Source organism: Benincasa hispida, chromosome 4 (assembly GCF_027475165.1).
Source record: "Benincasa hispida cultivar pf3 chromosome 4, pf3_genome.v1.1, whole genome shotgun sequence".
NCBI lineage: Eukaryota > Viridiplantae > Streptophyta > Magnoliopsida > Cucurbitales > Cucurbitaceae > Benincasa > Benincasa hispida.
Window position 1 is genome coordinate 3586081 of NC_143481.1, and position 18821 is coordinate 3604901.

Here is an 18821-nt window from a genome sequence, read left to right on the forward strand (position 1 = left end):
AAACGATCATCATAAATGCATATTATTTAGAGTTCAAAAAATGTGTTAGATATCCCACACATATTACTTAACTCCACAACATATATATAAATGAAATCAGACTAGATAACTTTGCACTCCAAGTACAAATATAGAAATTCTACGTATGTGTATATGTAAATTCTTATGAAATTCAGAAATTATATCTCAATTTAGCGCCCAAACCACCTTTCTAAGGTATTAAATATTGCACGGACGGAAATAATATTAAAAAAAAAAAAAGAAAAAACACCTTCAGCCGCCGTCACTCTCGAGCGTTGACAATCCCTAGCGCCGCCGCCACCAGGTTGCATCTTCGTCCCCTCCGGCGACTTTACACTGCAGTGCGGTTCCCTCCTGCTCAGGTCAGGCGATAGCCATAGTACGCCACCTCCGTCAAACCGCCAGTACAGAATCGTAAACTGTCAAACGGAGATGACAGAACCGTCGATTCACCGTTTTGACGACGCTTCTCATTCTCCTTTCACCCATTCGATAATGAGCTGAACTTCCATTGTCACTGTCAACTTGTTTCAGAACTCTGGAATAGCGAAGAACAATGGTGGAAACATATTTTCAGGCCGTTTCGTTGGTCGCTGCCCCAAACTACCCAAATGCCATTGCATGGTCTGATGAGAATTTAATCGCCGTTGCCTCAGGCCCCCTTGTCACTATACTGGCAAGTCAACTATTTTTACATTTGCCTCCCCTCATATCAAGCATACCGTTTTTACATTTGCTTCCCCTCATTATCTCAGAATCCGGTATCACCTTTTGGAGCAAGAGGCACTATTACAATCCCTGCAACTGATCCACTTCGAATAGGGTTGATAGAGAGAGAAGGTATTCTATGGATTTAACAGTTTCACAGTTTTCTTGATATGAGCCAATTCAAGAGATTTTTTGTTATCTTCATTGATTTTTAAAGTCGAGATATCTAATCTCTCTTTGTTCATTAGGTTTTATTGTAATGGCATGATTTTCGCGTTTTCAGAAATAGGATAAAGCATGGTAGTTTAGAGAATGCTGGTTGCCAATATTTTAGTGTGCTTCACAATCAACTCATAGATTATGGCTTTAGTTACGCGGATAAGGGAAGCAACAGTTGAAGTATGTAGCTGAATCTTATCCCATACATACATTTTGGCTTCTTTAGTGTATCTTGATTTTGAACTTGTTTATCATTTCGTTCTTTGAAAAACCAAATAGTATATTTGAAAAGAGAAATTAAAATAGGGTAATGCTTGAGAAATTCAATTGAAAGCAAGCTAATTATCATCAAATTCTTGAAAAACTATCTAATTTTCTCTTCAGTGAAACCAACCAAAATTAGAAGACTTATCATTGTCTAAAGGAGATGTTCTGACAGTAGGATGTCATTGCAACTTTGTTCTTGTATAAATTTCATGCTGGTAAATGCAGATTTATTTTCTGACTGCTTGTTGACAACTTGCTTATCTCGGGATGATCAGCCTCGTGCACAGTCCATATCATGGTCTCCAATTGGAATGGCTCCTAATGCAGGGTACAGTCATTTGGTTCTTAATTTTATTTTTATTTTCCACACGCCTGCTTTGCTAATGAGTTGGTTTGATCGTTTACGGCTAGGACTACTGAGGTATCTAATCCCATTCGCTCCCCTAGCTTTCGTTTTTGTGAGAAAAATATGGAAAAAGCTTTTACACTAAAATGACCTACATGGATTTCCATTGGACTGCTGTTATGGGTTTCATTTTTTTCTTTTATTGGCCATCAACCACGGTTCTATCACTTTTTGTTCACATTTCCTTAGTATGGCTGTTTGGAGGGTAAAGCCTTCTATCTTTTTCTGCTTGTACATCTTTTGGATTCTGTTGGATTTATTTAATTTCTGCTTCTTGTCCAACTTGAACGCCTTGTTAACCCTTGAAATATTCATTGAATTATCTATTTGTCAAAACTTATTATCAAGAATAATTGGTGGTACACATTCTGTGACAGGTGCTTGTTGGCTGTTTGTACATCTGAAGGATGTGTGAAGCTTTACCGTCCACCGTTTTGTGACTTTAGTGCAGAATGGACTGAGGTATTTCATCTAATGAGATAACTCTTTGATGGTTTCAACGGGAAATAAAATGATATTCAATATTGTTTTATTGGATATTGTGCGAAGGCTAATCTAAATCATAGCTTGTTCTTCTTTCTTTTAAACGATAAAAAGAAACTCTAAAATAAAAATAACGTTAACATATAAGTTTAATATTTCAACTTTTAAGGGTTGTGTCTAATAGGTTCCTAGACTAAAAGAAATGTCGAATAGGTCCATAAACTTTAAAAGCGTGCAACAGGTCTTTGAATTTTCAAATTTTATCTAATAGGTCCTTGAACTATTTGATATCTTCTAAAATTCAGACTTTCTAATACAAAATTATCAATATATATATATATATATATAGGAAGAAGAAAAAAAAACAGCATTAAAATATAATTTTATTGACCAATCAGAATTGCTTCCTAGGATCTATAATTGCCTTAAAAGATGTATATGTGGTGCATATATATTTATTTATTTTTTTCCCGCTGGATGCAAAAGGTTACTTGCTTTACTATATATTAGGGAAGCAAGGGTCAAGTGAACTCAACTCGGTTAAAATCATTTCACAATCATTTTTTACACTTCAATTGTTCATCAGTTTACGTGAATGATGTTGTAATTGATGTCAAGTATGACTTTCAATTTTTACACATTAGTTGAGGCGGCACTCGAGGAAAAAACTCTGTAGGGTATTTTTTATAACAAATTTCAAAGTTCAAGAAAAAAAAATGAAACTTTAAAAAATTCAAGGTCATAATTGAAACAAATCTCAAAGTTTAAGGTTATTTTGTATAATTTACTGTCATTTTTTTAAAATACATATTTTTGAAATATAATGGCACTGCTGACACTGCGATGATATTTATTTATTTTAATAACTTTCTCTCTCATGATTTCTATAGATTATGGACATATCAAATAAGCTTTATGATTATCTTGAAAGTATTAAATACGGGGAGCTGGATGTTCTTTCCTACAAGCGTTCTGATGTAAGTTTCTTAATTCATCTATTCACCTGGTTTGCATGATCTACTTTAAAGCTTATGACAATTTGTCCACGTTGTTAAAATTAGATTCCAGTGAAGGAAGGTGTGAATGCTGCTGGTGTCCAAGAGCATTTCACAAAGGAGAACAGCAAGCGAAGAAAGAAAGATGAACTCAACTTAAAGTAAAATGCTTATTGAAATCTTATGTATATCACCGGTATCAGCACAATACATTATATTGTTATCTAAGAAACCATAACATAATATCAAATGGTGGCATGTGAGTTGGTTGGCTTCATGTTGTTGGTAGAAACTCTTGCAGTAATAAGGGATATGGTAGTTTTGGTAGGCCAACCTTCATATTAATAAGACATTAATATTGAGGATCCTACATTGGAAAGATGAAGAGACCTCACAATCTTTGTAAGATATGTGGGTTGCTTCTCAGGTAGTTAATTGGATCTCAGATGGAACCCTATGTTTACCTAATATGGTATTAGCGGTCCATGAAGTCCAAACGGTTATTTAGTTAAAAAAAAAAAAAGGGATCCGACCTAAGAATGGTAAGCACAAAGAGACATATTGGAGGGGGGGGGGGGGGCATGTTGAGAATCCCAAATAAAAAAGATGAAAGTACCTCATAATCTTTATAAGATATAGATTACCCTTTTCATAGGCAATTGCTTTTGAGATGGAACCCCATAATTATTTATTAAGTAAAATTTCAATTTTGACTTTTAGGCCACCTGATTTTGTGGAGCTAGGTTCCCCCATGGAATAGTTCACTTATAGACTTTGCTTTTGTGAACATGTTTTTTAAAACTCAAACGACAATAAAGTGCAATAGTCTTTGAGGCTTAGGCTTAGGTCCCCCCCTTTCAAGTTGAAGGGAGAATATGGAGGGAAAAAACCCCAAACACGGGGAATTTTGCATTTAGGCTTGGTAAATTTTATTTGGTTTACTTAGTTAATAAAGAAGGAAAACACCTGATTATTACTATTTTTAAAAAAATGAAAAAGCCCTAAGGCAGCAATGACTAGGGGTTTGGTCCTTGGGGCTTCACAAGAGGCTTGTGCCTTACCTTATCAAGGTGAGGCACCAGACCTGTGCCTCACCCGAAGGGCTTTTTAAGACACTGCTTGTGAATCTTATCCTTTCATGACGGGTTACTGCTGAATGCAAAGGAGAATGTAGCTCAACTGTTGTGTGGTCTCCATAAGGAGGAAAGTGAATGTGGATAAAACGGTAAAAGCAATCCTATGCAATATTTGGATGGAAAGGAATTCTAGAATCTGTAGTGGAAAGCAAAAGGATTGGGATGAAGTAGCTGACTTGGCCAAATGTTATTCTTCCTCGTGGCCTTATCTCTCTATTTCTTTTGTTGTTAACTCAACATATGGGATTAATTTGAATGGTTGTGCATTCTTGTAAGAGCCTATATGGATAGTGGATTGTTACTTCTTCTTTTTCTTTTTCTTTTTTTGTAACCAGATTGTAGTTTTCTTAATTGAGTTTGAAACTCTGTCCTTTCTATTATCGATTATCCTTTTAGGAATTTGATGTTCAATTCTGACTAGGAATGAAAGCAGTTTGAATCGAGCATTGGAGAAATCAAAAGAGAAGCGTCCCAAGAGGAGAACTGAAGATAGCTCCACGCTTCCATTGATTAGTGCACAACAATATGCTTCTCGCAGTGCAATGTTGTTGTCTCTTGTTATTGCTTGGTCCCCAGTAATAAAGCCATCTCGTACGGTTCATTCGCATGAGAATTCATCTGTTAGTGTTCTTGCAGTAGGAACAAAGTCTGGTAAAGTTTCATTTTGGAAAGTTTATGTACCAGAATGCTACTCCCTTGCTGAGTGCATGGTTCCAACAAGAGTTCTGCTTGTTGGGATTCTTCAGGCACACAATTCATGGATCAACTGTATCAGTTGGATGTTGTTTGATTCTGATTCATCAAATCCAAAGGTTTTATTGGCAACTGGGAGCATGGATGGGAGGTGAGTGTGGATTGGATCTGCGTTTTGTTAAAATTTTCTGACTTACACCCTTTCTAGAGTATGTTTGTGTGTTCACTCGCATCATAAATGATTCTCTTTTCATCATTAACTTTCTTTCATAGTGTATCAATCAAATTTCTTTAATGTTGTCAAATCTTTCTACTGCCGACACTGCCTGTGATTACTATGTTTGTTTTGGATCTTCTGTGCAGTTGTAGACTTGCTAATTTGATAAGATATTCTTTAATTTTAAGCCATCTGTAGGAAGGGTATAAAAGGGGAATACCACTCCAGGGAGCTCCTTAGCAGGGACGAATTCATGTTTTGTATTACAAGGAATAAGTTAGTCATGTCGTGCCTTGTACCAAGTGAGAGTTGTTGGCCCTATAAGCTGTTTTACTATTTCGTGTTAACATCAAGATGCCTATCAATGTGCCCTCAAAATGGGATGGCATAACAATTACAGGATGAAATGAAGCTATTATTTAATTATTACAAATTACAATATAATATCCTTGGATTGGATCATTCTCGTGTTTATGGACCACCCCTTCAAGGGTGATAAAGGCAACATTTGGACCAACATCATTTGTGTGGTTTTATCAAAACTTTGGGAAGAAAGAAATGAGCAGATTTTCTACAACAAATCAAAGTCTCTCAAGGATATTTTGGAATGCTCTATCTTTATTTTTTTTTGTGCGTGTGTAAAACATATCCTCTTAAAGATCATAGCTTAGATTTTCTTGTTGCTAATTGGACTCGTCTTTTGTATTGCTTAACATAGGGCTTTTTGTACATCCTTAGGACTTTTCATTTATCTATGAAATCCACCCCCCCCCCCCCCCCCCCCTCCACCAAAAAAAAAAAAAAAGAAAAAAAAAATCTAATGTCCATGACTCCATATGTTAACCTACTTTGTTTTTCTTTTAATTATAATTATTAATTGTATCATCTTTATTAGTTTGAGTACCCTTAAAATGCATTGCTATTACTTTGGGAAAATAGTGGAAGCAGAACGTTGGAATCCATATGACCTTTATATCAATTTCTAATATCTTGTGAATCATTCTGATTCTTCTTTTCTTTCAGTGTGAGGATCTGGCAATGTTACTGTGAAGAGTTGTTAGCATCTTCAGACTCTAATTTTGCATCATTCTCCCTATTGAAGGAGGTATTTGTCAATTCATTAAACCACTTGTTTTTCAATAAGCTATTTTACTTCAGCACTCATTAAAATTGGTCATTATTTTGCAGGTTATCAGTGGTGAAGGAGTGCCAACTGTACTCTCACTCTATGCACCCAATTTACCTGTGCATAAACTATTTTTGGCCGTTGGCAGAGGATCTGGTTCACTTGAAATAAGGATATTTAACCTATCTAGCTGTGAATTCGATAACGTCAGGCTGTATGATGCACATGATCACGTTGTAAGTATTTTGATTGATGAAAATTCTTGATAATCCAGTGCACAACTTTATGCATCTGAGTTTTTGCCAGGTTACAGGTGTAGCTTGGGCTTTTGATGGACGTTATTTGTTCACCTGCAGTGAGGTATTGAAATTCATATGGATGTATGTTATGGTTATCAGTAAAATGAATGCTAATTCAGGGGTCACTACTTACTGACTTGACCTATAAAGAAATTGGTATACTGCCGTATATTTGTGGAAGATTATATACAAATCAAATAAGGGAAGTATTTTCTGAAGGATATATTATGTGGGCATGTGTGTGTATATAAATGTTTTGGTGTATATGATAGACCTCCTATATTTAGAAAATATGAAAGAAGAATCAACAAGAAAAATAGGAAGGGGGGTACAAATGTAAATGAGGAAGAAGAAGAGAATAAAGGTAGTTAGAGAGAATGAAAGGGTAGGGACCACTTGTGGGGAAATCTGTTATTTTTGTTACTAAATTAGTATAAAGTAAGGAGAAGGGAAGGGGGATAGGCATAGAAGTTTTTAATCCAAATTCAGCTTGCGAGCTTGTAAGGAGGAGGTCTCGGCTTCCTAGGCTAATTTGAGCCAAAATAGTAAATAGATAACCGAGTTCCTATCAATTTGGTATCAGAGCCGTTCCTTCTTGGGAAGGGTATGGTGAAGAAGATGGAGGCAAGATTATCAGCAGTCGAAGAGCAACTTACCTTACTACAAGTAGGGATGGGAAATCGAATGGACCAACGATTCGGGGAGATGCAACAAGTCAACGAAAACATTATGGCAGCCAAGATCAAAGCTCTGGGAGAAACACTTGAGCAAAAAATGATATGAGCTTTGGAGGTTTGGTCGAAGAAGTTGGAAACAATCAGGGAAGGCGAACCGGGTTCATCCGAGCAGACAGTGACGGATAGAGGGAAACAGTCGGCAAAGGAAGGTGTCGGGGAGAGGAGAGGAGTGCCGTTGTTTGATATGAGGCTGAGAAAGTTAGAGATTCCTATCTTCAAAGGGGAAATAGGGGAAGACCCGTTGGGCTGGTTTCATAGGGTTGAGAGGTATTTCGTGGTCAATCGCTTATCAGAGAAGGATAAGATCGAAGCAGCAATACTGTTTTTGGAAGGGGAAGCTCTGGAATGGCATCAGTGGGAAGAAGAAAGGACACCGATGGATACCTTGGCGAAGTTCAAAGAACAGCTTCTGCTACATTTTTTGCCGGTTAAAGAAGAAGATCGGCGAGCCCAGTTCCTCACACTGAAGCCGGAAGGCAGGGTTCGTGCATATCGGCGGCGGTTCGAGCAACTATCGGTGTCGTTGAAAGACCTTTCAGATGAGACATTGGAGAGCAAGTTTGTCAGCGGGTTGAAGGAAGATATCCAAATCGAGATGAGGATGTTTAAGCTAATTGGGCTTAAGGAGAAGATGAGGATGACCCAGATCATCGAGGATATGGAGGAAGCCCGAAGGAAGAAATGGGGCGGAGGCGGCCCAAGCCCATCGAAATCAACTGGGTCCACAGCAGCAGTGGGCCTCAATACCACCATGGGTCAAACCGGCCACAGCCCGAACAATCACGCGCAACCGGTAGCCTGAACAATTTCTCTCAACCTGACCCGCAGCGGAGGTACATCTTTAACTCGATCACATTGAAGGATGTAAATGGGAGGTCGTTCACGGTTGGTGCATTCAAACTATTATCCGACAGCGAAATGCAGAATCGGAGGGACAAGGGACTGTGCTATCGCTGTGACGAGAAGTACACCCCGGGCCATCGTTGCAAGAAAAAGGAATTGAGCATCCTGTTGCACCATGACAGAAGGGGACGAGGTAACGGTCGACGCAGGGGAGGAATCGGGCGAAATCGATATTCCAGTGCCCACCACTTTGGAATCCATGGTGGTCAAGACCACTGAGCATGAAGCGGCGGAGCTTTCCCTCAACTCATTGGCAGGAATTGACTTGCCTCGAACAATTAAAGTCAAGGGGGCTATCGGGGATAGGGATGTGGTCATTCTCATCGACAGCGGGGCATCCCATAACTTCATTGACAAAGAGCTGGTAACGACTCTGGAATTGCCACAAATGCCCACGACAAGCTACGGTATCCTGTTGGGAACAGGAACCTCAGTCCGGACGACCGACATCTGTAAAGGGGTAATCCTTAACCTCCCTAACCTTACAATTATTAATGATTTCTTCCCTTTGCCGTTGGGCAGCATCAATGTGGTATTAGGAGTTCAATGGCTGATGACGTTGGGACGAGTTGAATGCGATTGGAACACGTTGGAATGGATTTCCAAATCGGAGATTGGCGGGTGCATTTGAAGGGAGACCGCAGTTTGATGAAGGCACAAATATCCCTCAAATCAATGGTGAAATTAGTCAGGAAAGAAGGCCAAGGCATCTTGCTTGAGTTGAACTCTCTTCTTACCACAGCAGGGGAGGACAGAGCCCGAACAGAGGAAGGAAGTGACCCTGAAATCTGGGAGGTCTTGAAGAAGTACCAATCGGTATTTCAAGCAGTAGAAGGATTGCCTCCAGTACGGCACCATGAGCACCATATTGAGCTGAAGCCAGAGGCTGGGCCGGTGAACGTCAGACCATATAGGTACCCTCAATTCCGAAAAGATGAGATCGAGAAATTGGTAGAAGAAATGCTTACTGTCGGAATTATCCAACCAAGCATAAGCCCGTTCTCCAGCCCTGTGTTATTAGTTAAAAAGAAGGATGGGAGTTGCCGATTTTGTGTAGACTACAGGGCCCTGAACCACGCCATGGTACCTGATAACTTCCCCATTCCGATGGTCGATGAACTCCTTGATGAATTAGCCGGAGCACAAATCTTCTCCAAAATTGATTTGAAATCCGGCTATCATCAAATTCGAGTGACACCCTCAGATGTCCACAAGACAGCGTTCTGCACCCATGAAGGCCACTACGAGTTTTTAGTCATGCCATTTGGATTGAGGAACGCTCCATCAACATTCCAATCGGTAATGAACGAACTCTTATGCCCATACTTACGAAAATTTGTATTGGTGTTCTTCGATGATATCCTAATTTACAGTTCTTCGTTATGTGATCATGTGCGCCATTTGTCCCTGGTGTTGCAAGCGTTGGAAGACAATCAGTTTATGGCCAACCTCAAGAAATGTACCTTCACGGCCAATCAGATTGACTACTTGGGCCATATAATATCAGCTGAAGGGGTGGCTGCTGATCCATCGAAGGTTGAGGCTATGTTGCACTGGCCCACCCCAACCACTGTGAGGAAATTAAGGGGATTTTTGGGGCTGACTGGATACTATTGCAAGTTTGTAGTTCACTACGGCTCCATTGTGTTTCCATTGACACAGTAGCTCAAGAAGGAGAAGTTTCAATGGAATGAGGAAGCGCAGGCGGCTTTCGAAACATTGAAGCAAAGAATGGCATAACTTCCCGTCCTCAAGCTCCCTGGTTTCAACCAAGTATTCATAGTGGAAACGGATGCGTCAGGGGTAGGAGTTGGGGCGGTATTGATGTAAGAAGGGTGACCAGTAGCTTACTTCAGTAGAGCTCTCCCGCCAACGCATTGCCTCAAAGTCGCATATGAACGAGAGTTAATCGCCATAGTCATGGTTGTGCAAAAATGGAGGCCATACCTCTTGGGGTGAAAATTCACCGTGCGGATTGATAAAAAAAGCCTCAAATTCTTGTTGGAACAACGCATCATCGCGGGAGAGTATCAGAAATGGGTGGCCAAGCTTATCGGATATGATTTTGACATCGAATACAAGAGGGGACTGGAAAATTCAGCTGCCGATGCCCTGTCTAGACTGCCTACCACGATGGAAATGGCTATGCTAAGTGTGATCAATTCACTTAATCAATATTCATTAGTCAAGTCGAGCAAGACCCGGAGCTATAAGGCATTCGAGATAGTATTCGATCGGGACAGCCGCACCCACAAGGCTATTCACTTAAAGGGGACCTCTTGTTGTACAAGCAACGTATTGCACTACCACCCCAATCACCAACCATACCCTTGCTGCTACAAGAGTTCCACAACAATCCAATCGGAGGACACAATGGGGTAGTTAAGATGTACCAACGGCTGAAGAAAGAATTTTTTTGGAAAGGCATGAAGGCACGAGTAAGAGCCTTTGTAGGGGACTGCTCGGTTTGTCAGCAAGCCAAATATTTATCACTAGCACCCACTGAATTGCTACACCCACTGCCTATACCAGAGATGACTTGGGAGGATATCAGTATGGACTTCATCGACGGCTTGCCAAAATCCGAGGGGTATGACTCCATTTTGGTAGTGGTAGATCATTTGTCTAAGTATGCACATTTCCTTGCCCTCTGCCATCCATACACCGTAGCTGGGATATTCCTTCGAGAGATTGTGCGACTACATGGAGTTCCCCGGAGCATAATATCAGATAGAGACAAAATATTCACTAGCCTATTCTGGGAGGAGCTATTCAAACTAATGGGAACTCAGCTTAAAAGGAGCACATCATACCATCCCCAAACGGATGGGCAAACAGAAGTAGGCAATAGAGGATTGGAAGCATATCTCCGCTGTTTCACCATGGAAACACCATCACAGTGGTCTAAGTGGTTGACATAGGTTGAGTATAATTACAACACATCATATCATACAGCAATCAAGCGAACACCCTATGAAGTGGTATATGGCCAACCAGTACCCCCACTAGTATATTATGAACATGGGAACGCAATGGTAGGAGAAATGGATGTGTTATTGAAAAATAGAGATGAAATGCTCAAGCAATTGAAGAGTACATTAGAAGCAACCCAATAGCGAATGAAGGCATTAGCGGATTCTAAACGACGGGAGGTAGACTTTGAAGTTTTGGATTGGGTATACATCAAACTCAAACCATACCGCCAAAGCTCTCTACTAGTGCACAAGCATCCAAAGTTGGCACCACGCTTCATTGGCCCTTTTCAAATCATCCAAAGGATCGGACCGGTAGCATACAAGCTAGACCTACGCCCCGATATAAGCATACACCCCGTACTTCATGTTTCACAATTGAGGAAGGCCGTAGGCACCCTATTGCCGAGAATCGCTGCACCACCAGCCTGGCAATTAGGAGAGCAACACAAACTCAAACCAATGGCAGTTTTGGGGATCCGGAAGATCGGCACCACCATATTATCACCTACCGATTTTGAAGTACTCATCCAATGGGAAGGCCTACCAATCGAAGATGCAACATAGGAAGGAGGAGCACAAATCGTTGAACAATTTCTAGACTTTCACCTTGAGGATAAGGTGGTGCTTATTTAGAAAATATGAAAGAAGAATCAACAAGAAAAATAGGAAGGGGGGTACAAATGTAAATGAGGAAGGTGAAGAGAATAAAGGTAGTTAGAGAGAATGAAAGGGTAGGGATCACTTGTGGGGAAATCTGTTATTTTTGTTACTAAATTAGTATAAAGCAAGGAGAAGGGAAGGGGGATAGGCATAGAAGTTTTTAATCCAAATTCAGCTTGTGAGCTTGTAAGGAGGAGGTCTCGGCTTCCTAGGCTAATTTGAGCCAAAACAGTAAATAGATAACCGAGTTCCTATTGGTATACTTTGACCTACACTAGTTTTTCTAGGCATTCTAAGTTATGGCTTTCCCGTTTTCCTAGTTGACTTTTATCTGCATTTTCTGCTGATTGTGCTGTTCTTGTAGCCCAACAGGCAGATCTTTTGGCTCACTAATAATATTACGTCTTAAAAATGAAGAAGTAAATAGTAAATTCTGAGCATCTTTCATAATTATGAACTTGTTAGGCCACCGTTTTAGCCATGATGTGCCTTCTGTAAGAAGCACCATAGCACCATGAACCTATTTTTACAATTATGTGATAACTTTTCACCTCATCGGTCACAAAATGGAATTAATATTTTGTTCATCACAGGATAATATTCTGCGAGGTTGGAGTTTAGACGAGAGTTCTCTCCGTGAAGTACCCATTTCATCCCATATCCCTGATCTTGGAGGCTCAGGCTCCATTGATGTAAGCTTTCCTCATGTGTCTACATTTTGAGAAAGGTATTTTCTGTTCTGGGTTATGAAGGGAGATATGTATTTGCAGCTTCCAGATACATTTCGGTCATGCTTTGGCATTGCAGTGTCCCCAGGAAATCTTGTGGCTGCCGTGGTATGTGATACTATATTAAAGATCCATTGTTTACTACTGAAATATTCTGCAGTATAGAAGTCAACACAGATGCCACTGATGTGTTTGGGTTGAAAATTTTGCAACTGAAAGAAGAAAGCCCCCTCAACTATGTTCCTAAGGACTGAGTCCACTAATAGCTTGTTAGATTGCATTACAATTAAACTTCAATATCATAATTCTCGCAAGAGCTTTTACACTGACATATTCATCAAGAATATATTATAAAATACAGGTGTTTGTTTTTTCAGGTTCGCAACTTTGATCTTGAATCACTTGATCGAATGTACCAAGCAAGGTAGAGATCTTCTTGAAAATTTTTTGTTATCATATTTTTAGGTTTTTGTAAATGATTGAAGCATTTGATATGTCACTTGATCTTCATCTATGATATGTTTGATTAATCTTTTATGGTTTTTGAAAATTACAAGGACTCAGAAAGCTGCTGTTCAATTCTTCTGGATCGGTGGAGAAGAAATAGAAGTCATGCCAAAGAGTTCTTCATACTCTTATACTGAAGAGCTTCCGGACGTTTCTAAGAAGGAAATTGTTCATTGGGAATCTAGTCTCTTGTGGTCTTTAAATCAATTTAGAAATCTGAATAAACCTATGGTTGTGTGGGATGTTGTAGCCGCTTTGCTAGCATTCCGGCAGTCCATACCAGAATATGTTGATCACATTCTACTTAAGTGGCTTTCAACGTCATATCTACAATGGAACAATGAGCTCTCTGCTACAAAGATTTTGGCACATGTCTCGAGAAATGTGTCAACATTTTCTACTCGCCAACTTCACCTCCTTAACATTATTTGTAGACGTGTAGTTCTGTCAGAATTGATACAGGATCAAGTGAACAACGATCTGCAGAATTTGGAGAGGCTTAACGATGCTGAAAATGAAAAGCATATTTTGTGGAAGGAGTTGCTTTTAAGCAGTGAAAGAGAACTCCGTCAAAGGCTAATCAGTCTATGTTTTTTTGCATGTGCAAAGCATCGCTCACTGTCCACTACTGAATGTCGACCTGGGTTCTGGTATCCCACTGGATTAGCGGAAATGCAGCAGTGGATCATATATAATCGCGAACATTTACAGGAATCGGTAAAAGTCATTGCATCAAAAGCAGGAAATAACCGTTGGAGGTATCAATTTTTTCCTTTTTGGGTCTAATTTCTCGACTAGTTTCATTGTTTCATGTGTTAGATCTAGTTGAGTTGTCCTGATCTGGAAGGCTTTTCTGAATCTCATATATCCAGATGAGATAATATGCTGTTGGAGAAGATACGAAACTAATTCGTTGTATCAATGCAAGTTTCAACATGAACCATTGGTTTCTTTTTCGGACTTTGTTGGAGGACATGGTTCCTTCGTTTCTCTGTTTCTTAGATATTTAGGGAGATTCAAAACAATTAAATTCTGTTTTGAATGGTCAAAATGCTTTCTTCTGATATATTTCTCCGTTCATGCATTTAATTTGCTCATTTTTCTATCATTGTCATTTTCTTGCGAATTCTCTATGTTCCTTATTCCATCTGAAACTAAGCTTTTTTCCAATTTAAACCTGTGAATATCAATCATCAATTTACTGACAATCTACTTTATAATTGACCTCTCTTGTGCTGTTTCTTGATCCAGTAAACATTCAGCAATGGAGCAGTGCACCTACTGTTCAGCACCGGTTCCATTCGAGTCTCCAGAACTTGGATTTTGCCAGGGTGACAAGCGAAATACTGGTGTCAGTCAGAGCCACAAACTAGTAAGGTGTTCTGTATCAATGCAGGTCTGCCCTGCTACTACTCCTTTATGGTTCTGCATGTGTTGTTATAGAAATGCTTTTAGATTGGCTCCAGATGTACTTTTCCAGTTGTCTGAGACTCCCAACTTTCGTTCTTTAAAACTCTCCAATTTGGAGATACCCTCGAAACCGTTATGCCCCTTTTGTGGTATACTGCTACAACGTCGACAGCCCGACTTCTTACTGTCAGCATGCCCGGTGTAAGCGCATTGAAGCTTGTATATATTTGGTGATCATAGGTGAGAATGATTCAAGGCCAAGCAGCTTAAGTTAAGCCAAATGATTTAGATAGTTGTGGGTGATGGTAGTATTAGCATAAGCTTAGTGTAGTCCTCAGCTCGGAATTGAGAAATTATTGAGAACATGAAGTAGATATTTAGTGTACATATATATATATAGTTAAAATGATTAGAGATATAACTTATAGATGTATTAGCATTGGGAGATCGTGTATTTAAATTTCTCGTCATTTTTTCCCCCAATGATTTTTGTTGCTGGCTGCTCAACACATGTAGGAATGGATAGTTGAACCATGGAAGATAATAGATATTTTCTAGTAAACTATGATTGGATTGACATTTTCCATTAATGCAGGCGTTCCTATAACGAAAAATAACAAACGAAAAGAACGGAATTCACAGGAGGATCAAGTGCTTCAAAAGACTAACCACAGACAGCATTAGCTATACCACTAATATACTAACTTTAAAATCGTTACCCTAAATAAACGCTAATGACATTAGTTTGAAAAACTAATTAATCCGATTACTTGCAAATTAAGTTTGTACAAATTCTTAATAGTTTTCCGTGTTAGATCTTAGGTTACTTTCAACCGTTGTGTTAAATATTTATTGATTTAATTGCTTGAAAATAAAAAACCAAATGATTACTTCTACTACGGAATATGACTTCGGCAAATGAGAAAACTAGCACCGACGATCTACAACGCAATTGAAAATACGTCATGCCTCACACACAGAGATCACTATTTTAGACTGGATAGACCACTTGAGGATGGGGACAGATACAAATCCAAGCGAGAGAGCATTATAATGAATAAGGACCTATTACATCAACTCCTTTTAATGGTAGGCAGGCCAATAAACCGCTCTGCTTGTCGGAGATAAGGTCAGTATAGAGGAGCTATCTCTGGGACATGCTGTCGAGAAGATTGATAAACACATCTACAACAAATGGGGTTGCCATCCCGTCCTTCCAATGTCCTTTGCGGTTGGAGCTGGCATTCTCCTCACTACTTTATTTTATTATATAGGCAGAAGGATTGAAGAGAGATACCAATGGAGAAGGATTAAAAGATTACAAATTTGTTTAAACTAATATTCATAGATTTATACGATAATTTCTTGTATCCATAAATTCAATTTATGTGATTTAACCAAACTACAATTAAAAAAAAAAAAAATTCTAAATAGGTCAAGTCAATCTTTAGGATCAAATCAAAATGAATTAAGATCAAATTTATGATCCTGATTTTTGACTCGATGTATGGAAAAAAAAAAAGTTAAATTATAAATTTAGTTCTCTCAGCTTTAATGTTTGTATTTATTTCGTCTTTCAACTTTCAAAATTATAATTTGTCTCTAATCTTTTGAATTTTTTAAAACTCACTAATTTACCCGAAATAGACTCGAAAATGTAGGTCTCGTTTGGTAATCATATGATTTTTTGTTTTTGTTTTTGTTTTTTTTTTAAAATTAAGCCTATAAAGTATAGGCACTTATTCCTTCTCTAAATTCCTTGTTTTGTTATCTACTTTTTACCGATATTTTAAAAAATCAAATCAAAATTTGAAAACTAAAAAAGTAGTTTTTAAAAGTTTGTTTTTTGTTTTTGAAATTTGGCTAAGATTAAACTATTCTTCAAGAAGTGAATCATTGTATGAAATTGAAGTAAAATAAGCTTAATTTTAAAAAGTCAAAGATTAAAAACGAGATAGTTATGGGACCTTAGAGTTTCATTACACATGAAATTTAAATTTATATAAAAAAATTATTATCATTATTATTTTAAGAAAATTGAATTTGTCAATAGGTTATTGAACACAAAATTGAAAGTTTAGATACTTATTAAACATTTTTAAATTAAAGATCGAATAAACATAAAGCGTAGGCACATTTCCAACAAACTCATTATATTAAGATCCACAAAAACACGTATGAGTTCAAGGATCCCTAGAATATTGGGTAAAAGATAAATATTTCAGATCCCCGCATATTGGGTAAATAAACAAATATTTCATAATCTTTTTTGACAAAAATATTGTTAAGAGTCTTCTTTCGTGAAAACAAAAAAGGTTCGTGACATTGAAAGAGACCTCCGATAAATCAACAAAAATCGAAAATGCCTTTTATCTCATACTACTTTTTCGATACATGATGAAATAATTTAGAAAAAAATGGCGAAAAGTCGAAGAACAAATTTATATGTGCATATATAGACACCCAAACACACGCCGAATAAATATATATATATATGTTTTGTAAGATACTTAGGGGCTCCCTATGCTAGACCTATCTCTGCCCAAGGATCTCTTTAGTAAAATACTACCACATGACAATTTTTGTTTTTTTTTTTTCCAAAAATAAAATGATTTTTAAATTTTTTTTTTCCTTTGTGCGTTAAAAAAGGAGAGTGGGTTTTTAGGTACAACCTATCGTCACTCTTTTTAATTATGAAAAGTAGTTGTATCTTTATAAATGGAGTTTTTTTTTTTTTTTAACATTGTGGTTAGGAAAACAATTTAGGGAAATATAGTGGTTCTGAAACTATTTAGAAATCTATAATTGTTTTGGAGTTTTCGAGATGGAGATTTTATTTAAAATATTTTGTCGAGGGTTCAACCCTCGAGCTGTCAAAAATTAAAGAAGAGATCGAGGGTTTGACCCTCGACCTAAAGGAAATTGAGAAGAGGACGAGGGTTCAACCCTTGACCTATTGAAAATTAAAGAAGATGTTAAGGGAAGAGGAGAAAATTTGAAGCAACCCTCGACCTCTGGAAAATTAAAAAAGAAACCCTCGACCTAAAAGAAATTAAAGAATCATTTAGTAATTATACACGATCGCACACAATCGTTTAGTAGTCTAGTAGATTACAATGTGATCGTTTAGTAATTATACACGATTGCACACAATCGTTTAGTAAAATTACTATGCGATCGTTTAGTAATTCTTTATTAACATAACAATAGGTGCAAACTTTCGGAAAGAACAAGTGAACGATGAACAACTTATTTATTAGACGATAGAAATCAAACAAGATTAATCGGTCGCTTACGAGACGCTAAACAATCGTTTACAATCTCTCCACGATCGCTCAGTATGACTAAACGATCGTTTACTAAATCCTCTGCGATCGGCCACAAACTCCTACACGATCGCTTAACTATTACTATTACACGATCGCCTTGTTAGAACCTATACGATCACATATCTTTTACTATATGATTGTATACCAAATGCTACACGATCGCCTAGTGGAAGTAGACGATGAGCGGCACGCTGCGATGGCCTCTCCGCGACAGCGTCTTCTGAACTCCCACTCTCAAGAGCTCTCTTTCCTTACTACACGATTGTCCACAAACTCCTACACGATCGCTTAGCTATTACAATTAGACGATTGCCTTCTCAAAACCTATACGATCGCCTATCTTTTACTATACGATCGTGTACCAAGTGCTACACGATCGCTAAGCTTTACTATGCGATCGCCTAGTGGAAGCACACGATGAGCGGCACGTTGCGATGGCCTCTCGAGAACTCTCTTTCCTCACTACACGATCGCCCACAATCTCTTACACGATTGCTTAGCTATAACAATTAGACGATTGCCTTCTCAAAACCTATACGATCGCCTACCTTTTATTGATCGTGTACCAAGTACTACACGATCGCTAAGCTTTACTATACGATCGCTGAGTTTTACTACATGATCGCCTAGTAGAAGTACACGATGAGCAGCATGTTGTGATGGCCTCTCGAGAGCTCTCTTTCCTCTTTACACGATCGCCCACAAACTCTTAAGCGATTGATTAGCTAAGAATTCGAATCTCTGCAGCGTGCGTCAGAGTGATTTGAACCGTCGACCTTCTTTAAAACGAATCTGAATCTCTGCAGCGTGTCAGCGTCCCGTCCCGTCCCATCCATATTATTTTCCCAACGCCGAACCCGTGGGTTGAGTTTTGAAAACTCGACCTTTAAGCTTATAACCCCCACCCTCTCTTCTCATTTTCTCACATTTTCTTAGTGCTTTCGTTTCCTCATTCTCATTGCCTTCAGCCTCTCATTTTCTCCTTATTGCCTTCGTACTCTC

General features: G+C 38.5%; 1 protein-coding gene across 4 annotated transcripts; it reads left to right on the top strand.

Moving 5' to 3' along the window:
• The first annotated feature begins 213 nt into the window (after positions 1-213).
• On the top strand, positions 214-15080 carry LOC120075765 (Transducin/WD40 repeat-like superfamily protein). Of its 4 annotated transcripts, XM_039029427.2 has the most exons (16): positions 214-383; positions 556-697; positions 777-861; positions 1441-1543; positions 1999-2083; positions 2995-3081; positions 3166-3260; positions 4657-5079; positions 6169-6250; positions 6334-6507; positions 6578-6631; positions 12439-12537; positions 12616-12681; positions 12951-12997; positions 13131-13838; positions 14332-15080. In XM_039029427.2, exons 2-16 carry the CDS (start codon positions 578-580, stop codon positions 14693-14695), a joined length of 2592 nt encoding a protein of 863 aa, XP_038885355.1. In that variant the 5' UTR covers positions 214-383; positions 556-577; the 3' UTR covers positions 14696-15080. The 4 variants fall into 4 exon arrangements, with proteins under 4 accessions (XP_038885355.1, XP_090169108.1, XP_038885356.1 ...); XM_090312982.1 differs by having other exon boundaries at positions 214-697; XM_039029428.2 differs by having other exon boundaries at positions 214-697; positions 4669-5079.
• Positions 15081-18821: the final 3741 nt, after the last annotated feature.

What these genes read in the sequence shown, in the direction of transcription:
- LOC120075765 (XM_090312982.1), top strand. Translation starts at nt 578, where the DNA reads ATGGTGGAAACATATTTTCAGGCCGTTTCGTTGGTCGCTGCCCCAAAC. An exon ending in GGAATGGCTCCTAATGCAGG is followed by an intron (nt 1,544 to 1,998) that starts GTACAGTCATTT and finishes ATTCTGTGACAG; the next exon opens with GTGCTTGTTGGCTGTTTGTA. An exon ending in ATTTGTTCACCTGCAGTGAG is followed by an intron (nt 6,632 to 12,438) that starts GTATTGAAATTC and finishes TGTTCATCACAG; the next exon opens with GATAATATTCTGCGAGGTTG.